The following is a 15,351-nucleotide window of genomic DNA, read 5'->3' on the forward strand; positions in this document are numbered from 1 at the left end:
AATAACATCCGTGGAATGTGGACTAGCCTGAAACTGATTTCAGGTCACGGAAGAGGTGGGAGTGGTCCCCAAGCTTCTGACGACCAAGAATAGGCCGACAAACTGAATGTTTTTTTAAACAGGTTTTACTCTGGCCCCACTGCAACCCCTTCACATCCACACCACACCTTCCCCAGCTGTTCACACTTCAACATGGTCCACATCGCCCCAACAAACCCCTCTCAGTCCCACAACCCACCAGCCTAGTTCGCCACACCCAGCCATCACCCACCCAACACTCCATCAGTCTGTATCAATTGAGAAGGGAGTTGGTAAGGAACAAGGTCAGGAAGGCTATAGGCCCAGGCTACTCGGGGAATGTGCAGACCAGTTTACTGGTGTGGTCCACTACACTTTTATCCTGAGCCTCAGCCTGGAAAAGTCCCCACACTCTGGAAGACCTCATGTGTGGTTCCAATCCCTAAACACCTCATCCCAGGGAGCCGAACGCCTTCAGACTATTTGCCCTGACCTCCCACCTCATGCCTCAGCCACCTTCGCATGCAGACAATGCCAAGAAAGGACCACTTTCAGTTTGCTCACCGTCCAAGCATCGGGGTGGATGATGCCATCATCTACCAGCTGCATCGGGCCCTCACGCACCAGAAGTGCGGTGAGAGTCATGTTATTTGACTTCTCCAGGGCTTTCAACACCCACTGCTGCATGGATCATGAACTACCTCATCAACAGGCCGCAGTACATGAGGCTGTGATTGTTCTTCCGACGTGGTAGTTTGCAACACAGGGGGTTCCCCAAGGGACGGTGCGCTCAACTTACCTGTTCACGCTCTATACCTCAGACTTCAGGCATGACTCCGACTGCTGCCATCTGCAGGAGTTCTCAGATGACGCCGCATTGGTGGGATGTGTGTCTGATGGGACCTAGCAGGAACACAGAGAAGTCATCTCAGGCTTAATCACCTGCACTTGGATACCAGTAAGACAAAAGAGCCTGTGATTGACTTCCGGTGATCAGCTCCATCACCCACACCGGTGAACATCTAAGGATCAGATAAAGAAATAGTGGCCTCATTTAAACAGCTGGGTGGTCACCTCAACAACAAACTGGACTGGACTCACAATTTAAACACTGTGTAGTCCCTCGGGGTGTGCGGGTCACTGCTGCGCACCTTTTACGACACTGGGGTGGCTTCTGCAATGTTTTATGCCGTCGTCTCTGCACGGTCAGAGAAAGGAACAGACTTAATAAACTGATTTAGAGAGCTGACTCCATCCTAGGCTGCCCACTAGACAACACTGAGGAGACAGAAGAATGCTGACCAAGTTGACATCCATAATTTCCAATCCCTCTCACCCCATGCACGGCACCTGTGGAGACCCTGAACAGCTCCTTCAGCATTTGACTGTCACACCCACTGTGCAAGAAAGTCCTTTCTACCCACTATCATAAGACTTTACAACTCACTTATGTGATTACTGTGATCTTTTTTATTATACGGATGTTAGTGTCTTTTTTTTCAAATTCTATCTTTTATCTCAACATATTAGTGCACAATTTTATGTAGTATTTATTACTAATTATTAGTTTTTCATTACGTTTTTCTTTTGTTACTGTCTGTGAAAACCTGCACTGCAATAATGTAATTTCCACATTGTGGGATGAATACAAGTCTAAAATGCTCGACTCGGGCATGTGATTCCGGAGGCGTTCCAAGAAATGCAAATTAAATCACGCATCTCCATCCCCGAAAGATTCATAATTTGTCTTTTGAAAATGTACACTGTTTAAATAAATGTCCTGGAATTGTCACCGCTAATTTTTTTTCCAGACACCTTTGAAAAAAAACTTCATAAACATTATATAGATTCACCCGGTCACAACATTAGGTACACCTGCAAACTCGATCGATATTAGACTGCATAAAAATAAAAACCTTTATCAGCATTGGTGTCACTGCATGTTGCAGGTCAGTGTAATTATGCACATGCTACAATTTGATGAAAATAATATGTTATCCTACCTTTTTTGTTTTTTCTTATAGCCTGGGTGCTTAACCCAATGTCGAAATAAGAACATTAGACCTACTAAAGGGGAGCTTTCAAAGACAAAAGAAAAGAAAATTGTAAATTGTACAGTTGCATTTTTATTTTTTTTTACAACAAGACACAATATCAATAGTCTTGTGACGTTCCACACATCATTGCACAGCCGTACACTTATTCACTTGCATGCAAAAAGCTAGACCAAACGTTTTTACAAAAGACTGATAAAACACTTCATATAACACTGTACCACAATAATGCCATCTGATCTTTGCGGTCAAGAGTCTCTTCCGCTGTGTTTTGATGTTGTGTACTCTGAAGACTGTCAGGCAGGTGATTTGGCTCCTGCAGTGTAGAAAACAGAGATGAAGCTAATTTTGTAAATAACGTCCATTCAAAGAGTACTTTTATACGTCTTTGTGCATTCTCAGTCATCCAGGTAATCAATCAAGGCAACTAGACTCTTATTGTTGTCATTTTATACTACTTAAATAGCTTATGACCCATTACCTACTAAATAAACTATAACCATTAGAATATGTGCAACTGTAAGCAGAGCAAGCAGCATTCAGAGAACAAATTGAGGTATACATCTAGTGTACCTTGTGCTTATTTCTGTCGTTCCAATCTCTCATTGGTCCGAACCACCTGGTTGATAACGGAGGCGCTCTGCTCGTCGACCTCCGTCAGTCGGACATCACATTGTGTTAAGCAGCTATTTTGAGAAATGGCCTCCTCCAGAGCTTTTCCTCCATCCTGCACACACATGCAACAAATGCAGTTTCACAAATGTGATTCTTACCCTAAAGAGCATTTTTGCCACTGCTGGGACAACAAGCCTTGATAGTGACAAAAAAAAGTGGGAAGAAAATGTTGCACCGTGCTTCCAAAGAGGGAAATGAAAGATGGGCGGACTGGCTTTTGTTGACACTTGCTGTGCCTTTTTTTTTCAATTTTATTTTATTTATTTATTTTTTTGCAAAATGGCCCTGGGCTAATTTTAAAAAACAGGATTGAATTTGACTCAACTATACTGTCTGTGTAAAAATGTGCAAAAAATTCCTAGCAAAAGAAGTGATTGAATGGCAGATATTTATATTTATTATGTACAGTCAGCCCCCGCCACATTGCACTTCAAATAACGAAAATATTATATTAAATATATCAAGTGAACTATTATGACATATAATAAATATTATATCAAATCCAAATCACTATGTTTTTGGGGATATATTTTTTATTTTCTTAAAGCAAATATTCCACAATGCTTTGGTCTTAAATTAGGGAATTTTCAAACATAAAAAAGGGCTAAATAAACTAAACAGTATTATTGAGACCAAACCAATCATAATGCACGGTTTAGTATTGTGGCCACTGATTGGCTCAGCCTCAGGCAGCATTACTATATTGGATTAAACGAGTGTAAAGGTAATGAAAGAGTGTTTTATGCATGTCTTTATGTATTTGGTAGGTCGTAAACAGGTTTTTTATGCTTTACCTATGAAAATATTTAATTTGTAATTAATGAGTCATACTCTGTTGGCCCTGTGATGAGGTGGCGACTTGTCCAGGGTGTACCCTGCCTTCCGCCCGAATGTAGCTGATAGGCTCCAGCACCCCCCGCGACCCCAAAAGGGACAAGCGGTAGAAAATGGATGGAAAGATGAGTCGTACTCCGCGGAAAATTCCTCTATCACAGTGATATAGTTATTATGGGTATGTGCTCAAAAAGTCGATTCACATTTGAACCGCGATTCTTAGTATTCCCATTCTAAATCTATTCGTCATTTTGAAAAATGTAATTTAAAACATTTGTATGCACATGCATAGACCTTTAGTATATCAGCATGTGGAATTAAATTATGGAATGGATTAAGCAAAGAAATCCAACAATGTACTAATATGATCCAATTCAAGAAACGCTTCATACTTAAAGTGTTTACAAAGTACAAAGAAGAAGAACCATGATAAACATTCTGAATTTATTGATAATCTTATTTATCTTATTTATAATTATTATTTATTTTGTAATATTATTACTTATGGAGTATAGTGTGAATAAATTGAGAACAGGAAGTGAACAAAAGTGTTAGCAACTGCTATGTAAAACAAAAGGGGTAGGATTAAATAAGCTCTGCTTCTTCCTACTCCTTTTCAAACATGTTGAAAAGAGAAACTGGAAATTGTGATCATTGTTATCATGTTGTATGCATGCATGTTCCAAATAAACTCAACTTAACTCAACACAAAACGTTGGGCTGCATGAGTCTGCAGAACATGTGTATCACAATCCATGCACATAATAAAAACAAGTCACTTAATTAAAGCGATGTATTGTATTAATGTATTGATTACTGCTTGCAAAGACATATTCATTTGGCTCCTTAAAGAGACTTCTTTCAGCGGGCACTGAAACATTAGTGTGTTTCACCAATCCAACATGAGCACTAGTGACTCCTAGTGCGGTGGGTTAGCGCACATTTTTAGGCGTACCGTTACGGAGCGGATAAAAGCGCCAATTTTTTTACAGGCCTTCTTTATGACCTACTGAAGGATTTTAGAAGGGTACTCAAACTTAAATATTGAAAATACCCATATAGTGCACAAAATTGTTTAAAAAATGTTATTCCGGAGTCATAAAAGGTATATTGCTGATAAATTGTTGTTTTTTTCCACTTAGGAAGGTAAATTTGCTTTTAATTGGGTCCAGTGATGGATAAACATTCAAAATGATGTCTAAAATGCATTACCAAGGCACCTGGTACAGGTACATCCTCCATAAAGTCCTGTACAGTATAGGCGGAATTAAGAAAAAAGCTGAAAAAATGTCATGTTCTGCATGTAGTGTGGGTAAAGACATTCTCTATTCATTTTGTAATTAGAATTAATCATGAAGTTGTTCATAATCGCAACTACTGTTTCAATATACATTCACAACACCAGATGGCGATATATAAACTAGCCTGCATGATCACAATAAGTTCCAGCCTGATCACATGATCACATGATCACTGTGCAGTTCAGCATCACACAGAGCTGCAATCAAGCAGGTGTTCATCAGGTAAATATAACAATAATAATGCTTTGAGAATGAGCTGTATGTTGCTTAACAAAGCATAAGGAAAGTTAAAAAGATTAGCTAGGCTACCTATTTTAGACATCTAATGTTATCAGCACATGTTTTTTTGCTGCAACCAAGGTTAAGATAGATGATGTAAACTAGTGACATCTTGAAAACCCAACTGTTTTTTACACCCACCATAACGGTAATTTATAATAAATTAGTTCTAATGTAGCCTAATGATATTTTAACTTTGTTAACTGGTTCCATTATTTGTGTGACAGTCAGTGGAGATTCAATGTGAAACTGCATGATCATAACCACAGCACTGCAATCAAAGAGAAGTGTACACAATCCAGGTAACAGCAATTCAAACAAGCACTGCCACTTCTAGAGAAGAAAGAATTGACTTCTGAAGATGCAATTGCATGGGCTGCCTATCATGCTTCCAATCAACCTTCAGTGGAAGACCCCCCAGCAAGATGTGCACTCCTTCCTCTGTTCTATGAGAAATCTGCCACAGCAGCCATGATTAAGCATGGCATGGATGTTCAGAGACAGGCTGTTCAATTTCTCAATCCAGGACAGATCCCTGTCACTGCATTTGATCAGCCTCTGTTTGCTCTGGCTAAGCTTGTACAATGGAAATGGCCGAACACCCATGGTGAAAGAGTTCATGTAGTTATGCTGGGAGGATTACACACAGAGATGGCTCTCTGGAATACACTTGGCGATCTCCTAGAGGGCTCTGGTTGGACGACAGCACTGATTGAAGCAGAAGTGGCATCAAGTGGCATGGCTGAGTCGTTTCTGAAAGCAGCACACCTAACACGAACCAGGCATGCACACCAGGTCACTGTCTTGACACTGCACAATCTACAACAGGAGGCTTTCAGGGTTAGTGCAGGCCCCAAAGATGAAGAGTCCTTCATGGCTTGGAGAAACAACATGCTGAAGAAGAGTCCGACGTTCATGTTCTGGGATCTGATCATGAGATATGAAACCCTCATTCTCATCTTCATAAGGGCACACAGAGAGCAGAATTTCCTACTGTATGTAGAAGTGCTTGAAGAACTGGCCCCTCTATTCTTTGCCTTGGACCATGTGAACTATTCAAGATGGTTGCCTGTCCATATCAGGGACATGAAGTCTTTGCCCGACTCTATCAAGGACGAGTTTGAGAAGAATTCTCACTGGGTTCTTTCAAAGACATCTAACAGGTTTTCTGCAATCCCACTGGACCAAGCTCATGAACAAGAGAACAAGAATGTGAAAGGTTCAGGTGGTGCGGTTGGCCTCACAGAAAATCCAACTGCCTTCAGAAGATGGATGCTCACAGGCCCAGAAATGGCAAGATTGATAAAGGAATTTGAAGAGGAATATCTCCAAGATGACAAAGAGAGCTTCCAGCACCATGAGCAGGGTCTTGGCACACAGAAGACATTCCAGAGACAGGTCAACAGTCTGTCAGATACCATAAGGCGTATGGGAAACCCTTTCCTGGATGTCTTCGAGGAACTTGTGACTCTTGATAGTCGCAACTGCGCAGATAAATTAGTCGCAAATACCATGCTCATCCTGGAGGACACAGGGAAGAGACAATATCAGGAGTTTGTCAAGAAGGTGCTTGATGAACGCACACAATCTATCCATGATCCGATTAAAAGGAATTCCTTGGCAGTCTTCAGGCAACCTAGACGCAAGACAATGTCTAAAGATGGGAAAAAGATTAAAGTGCTTCAGAACAACGTGGCACTCTTTGGCCAGCTATATGTAGCTATGCAGAGCCGTGAGAGTAATTTGGATGAATTCTTTACACATGAGGTGCAGTCCTTCCCTCCATCTCTCTCAGACTTTGGAAAACTTCATCTGACAGGCACCAAATCAGACCTGCTACAATGTCTTGAGCAGCCAGCACAATCAGAGCCACCCTCAACCTATGACTTCAAAGTCCTAGATGGGGCAGTAATTGTCCACTGCCTGCCCACTATTAGAGTGAGCACGTTTGATGCTTATGCAAATGAGGTTTTCATCCCCTACCTGCAGAAGCAGCTGCAGGATGCAAAACGATTGGATGTTGTATGGGACACGTACATCCCTGACAGCTTGAAGGAGTCCACCCGAGAAAAAAGAGGACGTGGTGTTCGCAGGAAAGTGTCAGGCCCGACAAAGTTGCCAGGCAACTGGATGGACTTTCTTCGCGACCCAATCAACAAGAAGGAGTTGTTTGATTTCTTGACATCCAAGATCCAAGAGTTCAGCTGGCCACCAACCAAAGCTGTGTATGTCACATCGGGGCAAGCGGTGTCAGGACAAGCTTTTGGTTCCACTAGCATGATGGACTGTTGCAACCATGAGGAGGCAGACACAAGGATAGTGGTCCATCTACAATGCGCATTGAAGGAGGGAGCAAAGACAGTTCTTGTGCGAACTGTGGACACTGATGTCATCGTGATCCTTGCTGGTTTATTTTATGATTTGGTGGTGCTTCAACCATTGACTGACATCTGGGTGGCTTTTGGCATGGGAAAAAGGTTCAGATATTACCACATAAACCACATCTGCAAAAGCCTGGGGGAACCCAAATCACAAGGTCTGCTTATGTTCCACGCATATTCAGGTTGTGACACAACATCTGCATTTAACGGAAAAGGCAAGAAGTCAGCTTGGAGGGCCTGGCAAGCCTATGATGCTGCTACAGAAACATTTATGTATCTGGCAAAGCATCCATTCCAGGAACTAAAAGTTGACTCTGAGCATTTCCAGACACTTGAGAGGCTGACTGTGATCCTGTACAACAGATCCAGTCCTTTGAACTCCATCAGTCAAACAAGGAAGGAACTCTTCTGTCAAGACAGTCGGCCGATGGAGAGATTACCTCCCACGCAGGATGCCCTACTCCAGCATGTAAAACGGGCTGTGATTCAGGCAGGAATCTGGGCAACCAGCACAGACACACAGCAAGTGATTCCTTCTCCAAAGGACTTTGGATGGACCAAGGACGAAACAGGGTCATGGGTTCCAGTTTGGATAACCATTCCCGAGGTCTCCATTGCCTGCAGAGAGCTGATAAAATGCTCATGTAAAGGTGACTGTTCCAGCTGTAAATGCAGCAATGCTAATATTGACTGTTCTCCACTTTGCAAATGCAACTGCTGCAAATAGACACCAGGTACAGTTATGCACACCAATACACCAAGTTTCCACATTATGATGCATGTCAATTTGTTTAAATTGTGACAACAATTGTTTTCTTGCCTGTTTCACGTGCAGATTACTTCATAGTGTAGTAAGAAGAGTCATCCAGGCCATTGGTCCTCAGCCCCCATGCTGATCATGTGCACCAGCTGACTTGCCCCTTTAATTTATTTTTGGCCTCAATCAGAGTTCTAACATTATAATTGCATTAAAGGTTTTATGGATAATACTTCATGTGCTGGGTCTTGAATCATCATCTGAAAATGATACTTTTTGCTATTTCCGTCCATAATGAGGCCTTATTTGAAAGCCAAATGGTTCATAATGGAATCAAATATTGGCATTCTGGCTGTTCTGGGATGTGAAGACACTACCTGTAGACACCCTGTGCAAGTATGATGTAAAAACTAGCAGCAGGAGGACACATGACAAGAATTAGTCCTTTTTTAGTATAGGCGTTTTTTGCAGTTATTGATCAAAATAACTTATGTGCACTATAAAGGTATTTTCAATATTTAAGTTTGAGTACCCTTCTAAAATCCTTCAGTAGGTCATAAAGAAGGCCCATAAAAAATTTGGCGCTTTTATCCGCTCCGTAACGGTAATGTCACTAAGCCACCAGACTATCCATTTCACCAATCAAACGGAGCCTGGCAGTCAGATGACTGACTCAAACTACACACTGTAAGGTCATCTTTTCCGTCAAAAAAACCTAATAGATGCACTGTCATGTGTGTCAGTAGAAATGTTCACATTCCAGCCTACAAGAATTCCACTTCCACCTCCAGAAAACAGGTTGCAGTAAGTCTTAGATGTCTTATTTGTTTTAGCAGCGCATATGCTAACATTAGCCCTGTTATAAGGTCATAAGTGACTGTAAAAGGTGCATCTTTTAAAGTATGTTTTGTAGTACTGTCTCTGTTTAACGCACACACACCCGTCAGGAATTTCCTTGTAGGAACCAATACACACAATGCAGTCCACACGTTTGACACACTTCACACACCAAGGTCATGAACATTGACATTCAGGGGCCCATTTAAAGAAAATGCATATGGCCCATTAGGAGGCCTTTTTCTATTGATTTCATTGCTTTGCACCCCAGGGGTCGAACTGGCCCTCACTACGTGATTAAAATGTCATGTTTTGGGTCCCACAAGGATAGAAAAACAAAACAAACACACACACGCAAGTACCATTGAAAAAACTACTAAATAACTTAGAAATTACTCAGTACTTGGGTAATTTGTTTCACTGAATACTTACTCTTACGGACTTTCTTACTTTTATAGTCCTTTAGTCATATTACTCCAAAGTAAAAGCCACTCTGGCCCTAACTGAACATCAGTTTCACTTTTTTTAGTAACAGTAATGTAAGGCATCAGTAGTAAAATGTTGGTATTATACACAATAATCAATTAATCATAATTCATTATTAAGTATCAAGACTATACCAAGAAGTATATCTAGAATTTTGGCATTGTTGCCTGTTAAAAAGACCCTTAGTGTGTTAAAAGTGTGTTTTTGTTGTGAAAGTATCCTAAAAGTAATGCAGAATATGACAGACGTGTGATTGATGATCTACTCACCACACCCAGTTTGTTGCAGGAGAGGTTGATGCTCTTCAGGGTTTGATTTTTAGCCAGCACCTCTGACAGTCTGATGGCGGTAGGACCGGTCACCAGGTTGGCTCCCAGGTGCAGGTGGTGCAGGGTCTTGTTTCTCAGTAAGGCAACGGCGATGGCCTGCCCGCCCTCGTCGCTTATGCGGTTGATGCGCAGGTTGAGGGACAACAACGGGCAGTTATTAGCCAGGGCGTCTGCGATGGCGTTGGCTCCCGCGTCTCGAATGACGTTGTCGCTCATGTTCAGGACCTCCAGCTTGCTGCTTTGGAGCAGCTTGCTGACCGCCTTGGCCCCCTTGTCCCCGATGATGTTGTGCGAAAGGTTGAGCTCCGTTAGGGAGGGGTGGTTGACTAGGGTGTTGGCCAGCATCTTGCATTTGCTATCATCGATGTGACTTTCATAGAGTCGTACCACCTGGACAAACATCACATAAGATAAGAAGAGCGGTACCTAAACTTAAGAGTGTTTTGTTACTCAACTAAGTGTTATGCTTTTAAGTTGTAAGCACAAATTTGAGTCACAAGCATCCGCACCGAGTCATACCAAAGACTATAAAAATGGGGCTCATTACCTGCCTGCTTGGCACTCAGCATCAAGGGTTGGAATTGGGTGTTAAATCCCCAAAATGATTCCGGAGAGCAGCCACCGCTGCTGCTCACTGCTCCCCTCACCTCCCAGGGGTTGGAACAAGCGGATGGGTCAAATGCAGACGGTAATTTCACCACACCTAGTGTGTGTGTGTGACTATCAGTGGTACTTTAACTTTTTTAAAAAACTTTTTAGTTGGCGTGGCGAATGTCACAGCGAACCCCGTAAGATCCACTCTAAACATCTGCTCTTACTCGCTAGCATTAGCTCATATTGTAGCTAGGGAGCAACATGACTTTGTTTTCTAAGAAATGGAGTGTTGCAAAGAAAGTGGAGGATTTTCATTGAATTGAATAAAACTATATCTGTCTCTCACACACACACAAACTATGGTTGTAGTGCAAGTACCATTAAATGTATAATAATAATAATGGATTTATATAGCGCTCTAAATACTCAAAGGGATTTACAGACAGACCTGAGAACCCATCATTCATTCACTCCACATTCACACATTGACGGTGGAAGGCTACATGCGAAGGCTAGCCAGTAGACTTGCGGAAAAACCTGACTGCCAATTCGTGCCTACAGCCCCCCTCCGACTGCCACCAAACAATTAAATACCAGTGTAAGCAGCACTGGGGGCAAGGTAGGTGAAGTGTCTTGCCCATGGTCACAACCGCAATAAATAGGAAACCTCAAGTTGCAGGCTCTACCATCTGAGCCAGCATAAGCCCTGTTTAAGCTACACACCAGTTACTAAGTACTTGAGTAGTTTTTTCAGTCACTACTTAACTACACATACTGAACTACTTATTTGGATGGTTACATTTTACTTTTACTCTCAAGTAACGGTACTCTGACTTGACTACAAGATTTGGCTGCTCTACCCATCTCTGATAAAGTATAGGGGTGTACAATTGTTAGAATAATTGTATCTAAGTTATCACAAAAGTTTGTTTCAATGAGTTCCCGGCGAGCAGACAAAAGTGGTCTTTAATCCTACCAAGCAAAAGGCTTGTAAAACTCCACTGTGTAGGATGGGAGGCAACATGAAGGTGTTCTGTTTCTTTCATGTATTGTAATCAACAGAAAGATATTGTCTGACCCAAAAACTACAAAGCGGAGCGGAAGCAGGGCCTGACCCCCTCCAGGCACCGCTTGTTTGAACTGTTTTACGACCTTTTCTGTGAACTGTTTTACGACCTTTTCTTTGAACTGTTGTAATCAACGGCGATGGCTGTTTACGACCCACGTCCCTTAGAGACAGCTCTTGCCATGTAATCAGGGAAAGTCCAAATAAAAGAGGTGGCATACAATCTTTGGCCAGAGCGTAATGACACTGTACAAGGGTACAGATGTACACAGGTACAGATGTACACGGGTACAGATGAACACGTTTCTCCTCACTGAGCCAAATTGAATTCTGTCTTTGTTTGATTCTTTGCTTCTTGTCCTGTTTAATAGATGTCATCAGTGTTTGAACCTGACAACAATAATAAAAAAAAACATTTACATTCAAAACGCGATTCTTAGTCATCTCGATTTTAAGTCGATTCAAAATGTTCAAAAATCGATTAATACAAAATTGTATTTATTTTTTATTGTGTGATTGGCCAAGCATTTCACACATTTAAAATTCTACACCAAAAACACTCTAATTATTATTATTGCATCACAAAAAATTGGCATGCTCCACAGACCACAGTTCTAATCCGACTGGAACTGTTCGTGTATCAAAACAATAAAACAAAAGATCCCAGATTACCCAGAATTCCCGGTTTTCAGGGACTTTTTTCCCATAAAAAAAATGAATAGGCCAATTTTCAAACATGCACAATTCCCACATTTCTCACTCAATTCAAACCGTTCTGCCATCCACACACCCCACTCACTTTGGACAATCAAACTACCCTTTTCCAAGATATAAAAAAATCCCAGGAATTCCTAGAATTCGGGGTTTTCCAAAGCCCTCTTCCTGGAAATTCCACCTTCAAAACATTCCTCTCAATTGGGAGTACAAAAGATCCTTTTTTTCCCGTACAAATTCCAGGTTTTCCCAAAATTCCAGGAATTCCAAAATACCCATTTTCAATTCAAACTCTTACATCACCTTTTTGCCAACCAATTCCCAAAATTCCGACACCAACCCATTCTTATCATCTAGGACACTCAATCATTTCAAAAATTCCCGTTTTTCCCAAAATTTCCAAGAAATTCACATTCAAATGAATGGACACATTGACAGTGCCCTAAATTCTCAAAATTGTGCGCCAATTTTAAACCCAAATCCGACTTTTTAACCATCCACCCACATTACTCTTTTGATATATTGAGCGAATTGGTTTAAATCAATAATCGATTTTAAATCAAATCGTCATTACAGGAATCAGAATCAGATCGAATTGGGAGATGCCCAAATATTTACAGCCCTAGCACAAAAGGTCCTATACTTACTTTCAAGACCTTGCAGGATGCAAGAGCCTTGGAGAGAGTCTCACAGTCCCGTTCCGCCATCTCGAACATCCTCCATTCAAAGTTCATTCCACACTGTTTGACCCAGTAGGTCAAGTGGACCTCCTCCAGGTTGCTCAGCTTGTTCAGGAGGTTACGGAAGTCAAAGTGTTCCATGAGAGCCGCGTCCGAGTCCGCTTCACTCAGCAAGTCCATTTCCTCTTCCTGCTTTCCCGGCTTGACTTCCTTGATGGGCGGCAGCATTTGGGAGATGTCCAGCTTCTTCACGTACCTCTCGCATAGAGGAATGGCGTCTGTGATCACCTTGAGGTGACTCGTCTCCGGGATGAATTGCTCAATAATGTTTTCCAGGTGCCTCTCGAAGAACATGCGCTTCCAGCTGTTGCCGTAACGAGACACGTCGCAAATTTCCCACCGCTGCTCACAGCATCGCTTCCAGTAGACGCCATCATCGATGGAGTTGGCGGTCACAGGAAGTGGCAGATCTGTGGACAGTCTCTCCTGCACGAAGGCTCTCTGGCTGGGTCTAAGCTCCGCATAGATGGGGGTTCCTGCCGCACACATGGAGGCTTTTACATAAGGGCGTCAAAAGGCACTGATGCGATTAGGGGGTAACAACAATGACGTACCCTCATAGTTTCTCACGATAGATTCAAGGCAGAGGTTTGATAAAAAGGGAACTAGGCCCAAGGACCAATTTGGGTTTTCAGCAATGATCCTCCTCAGTCTCCTTCTGTCCACAGTCAGGGTGCTTCCGATGTGCCTGGACATTATTGCATTGAGGACTCCAGAGAAATGACCTAAAACAAAACAATTGGAAATCCCATGAGGCAGCGGTCTTTCACGTTTTCCAGGCCAAGAAGACCTCCTACTTATATATCTTTTATGAAATCATGATTGTATTGTACAGCATTGTGCCACTAATAGCTAGCTGGCAACTAGCATTCTAATCGCTAGCTGTCAACGAGTGCGCTAATCGCTAGCTGGCAACTGCCACATTAATCGCAAGCTAGTGTAACAAAGGCCAGCGAGTGTGGCTGGCTGGGTCATGTGTATGTTGGTGAACCTCACTCCCCGACAACCTCAAGAGCAGTCCTGGTTACTGAGTTGATAGCTCGGGCTCATAGCTCGGTAGCTAGCACACTCGTCACTCATGTCAGACGGCCCATGTTTGAGTAATGAGCGGAACAGAAAATGCAGGAACTGAACCTGGCAGGTTACACTGACAACTAGCGTGCTAATCACTTGCTGCTAACTAGCATGTGAATCGCTAGCAGACAACCAGGGCACTAATCACTAGCTGACAACTAGTGCGCTAATCACTTGCTGACAAGTAGGGCGCCAATCGCTTGCTGACAACTTGAGTGGCAAGTAGAGCGCTAATTGCTAGCTGACAAAAAATGAATGACAGTTAAAGTAAATGCTAAGTAATTAGAGATTGGCATAATTTGCAATTGACCGTTTACGATTCAGTTAATCGGAAGCAAAATCCAGGAATCAATTAGGAAATTTAGTTGAATGTCTATTTTTAAAAGTTGAATTCATTGCTCTCTTCCATACGTTATGCTTAAAAGAAATCAGTGTAAAACGCTTTGATTGGTGGAAATGAAACAACTGTGAGGGTAAGAACAGCTTTGACTATGAGGAGCGCGCTGCAGGCTATAAAGGTTAAGGTTACATGGAACAACACCCGCGGTGGCATATTGCTAGTTTGAAAGCTATCTTAAATGCTAACATGAATATATTAATATAACGAGTCATGTTATCATTTATTCATTCAACTTCATGTGTATTTAAAGAGATTTACATTTGTGGAAAAAATTGCAGGGAGAAATGCAAAAAAACAAAACAAAACAAAAATGTATCTGCCCCGCTGCAGTATCTCTGCGGACCCCCCTGTTGAAGACCTTTGATAGTTGGAAATTGGAATTAATTACAATGAACAAATCAACAAATATTGTTTCCATCCATCCATCCATTTGCTACCGCTTATTCCCTTCGGGGTCGCTGGAGCCTATCTCATCTCCCCCATGCAAAATGAGGAGTCAATTACAAATAAAAAAAATTAAATGTGAATACGGTATCATACTTTACTCACACTTGGGAGGAAACCAACTTCTTGATCTTCCTGAGGATGAGGGTTAAGTACACACCAATGTAGGTGGTGTCTCTCTGTAACATAACATTCCGATAAGCACATTCCACATTTCAAGTTGTTTGAAATACACAAATTAACTGTCCCGCCAGGATTTTGGGATGCAAATTCAAGACCTACTTGCTGTTTCGGTAGACAGCGCTAAGCCTTCTGGGTAATGTAGTATATAAATATTTACTTCGCGGTTTACATGCATTTATATTATC

At 42.0% G+C, this 15,351-nt stretch overlaps 2 protein-coding genes across 3 annotated transcripts in view; one reads left to right on the plus strand and one right to left on the minus strand.

Annotated features, from left to right (window-relative positions):
* Nucleotides 1–2,157: 2,157 nt before the first annotated feature.
* tcte1 (t-complex-associated-testis-expressed 1) overlaps nt 2,158–15,351 on the minus strand; it is a 35,990-nt gene continuing 22,796 nt past the window's right edge. The window contains exons 8-12 of one of the 2 annotated variants that reach the window (XM_062035107.1): nt 13,620–13,790; nt 12,973–13,541; nt 9,892–10,341; nt 2,646–2,799; nt 2,158–2,388 (exon numbers count right to left, since the gene is read on the minus strand). In XM_062035107.1, coding sequence (XP_061891091.1) covers nt 2,653–2,799; nt 9,892–10,341; nt 12,973–13,541; nt 13,620–13,790 — 1,337 coding nt within the window. In that variant the 3' untranslated portion in view covers nt 2,158–2,388; nt 2,646–2,652. The remainder of the gene's footprint in view (nt 2,389–2,645; nt 2,800–9,891; nt 10,342–12,972; nt 13,542–13,619; nt 13,791–15,351) is intronic. The other variant, XM_062035106.1, reaches the window with a different exon arrangement.
* Nucleotides 5,514–8,899, plus strand: LOC133640747 (uncharacterized). Its single transcript, XM_062034322.1, has 2 exons — nt 5,514–8,276; nt 8,378–8,899. Exon 1 carries the CDS (start codon nt 5,633–5,635, stop codon nt 8,267–8,269), a length of 2,637 nt encoding a protein of 878 aa, XP_061890306.1. The 5' UTR covers nt 5,514–5,632; the 3' UTR covers nt 8,270–8,276; nt 8,378–8,899.

The sequence above is a fragment of the Entelurus aequoreus genome, linkage group LG23 (assembly GCF_033978785.1).
Source record: "Entelurus aequoreus isolate RoL-2023_Sb linkage group LG23, RoL_Eaeq_v1.1, whole genome shotgun sequence".
NCBI classification, from domain to species: Eukaryota; Metazoa; Chordata; class Actinopteri; order Syngnathiformes; family Syngnathidae; genus Entelurus; species Entelurus aequoreus.

Excerpts from the sequence above, each read along its gene's own strand:
- LOC133640747 (XM_062034322.1), top strand. The coding sequence starts at position 5,633 with ATGATTAAGCATGGCATGGATGTTCAGAGACAGGCTGTTCAATTTCTC.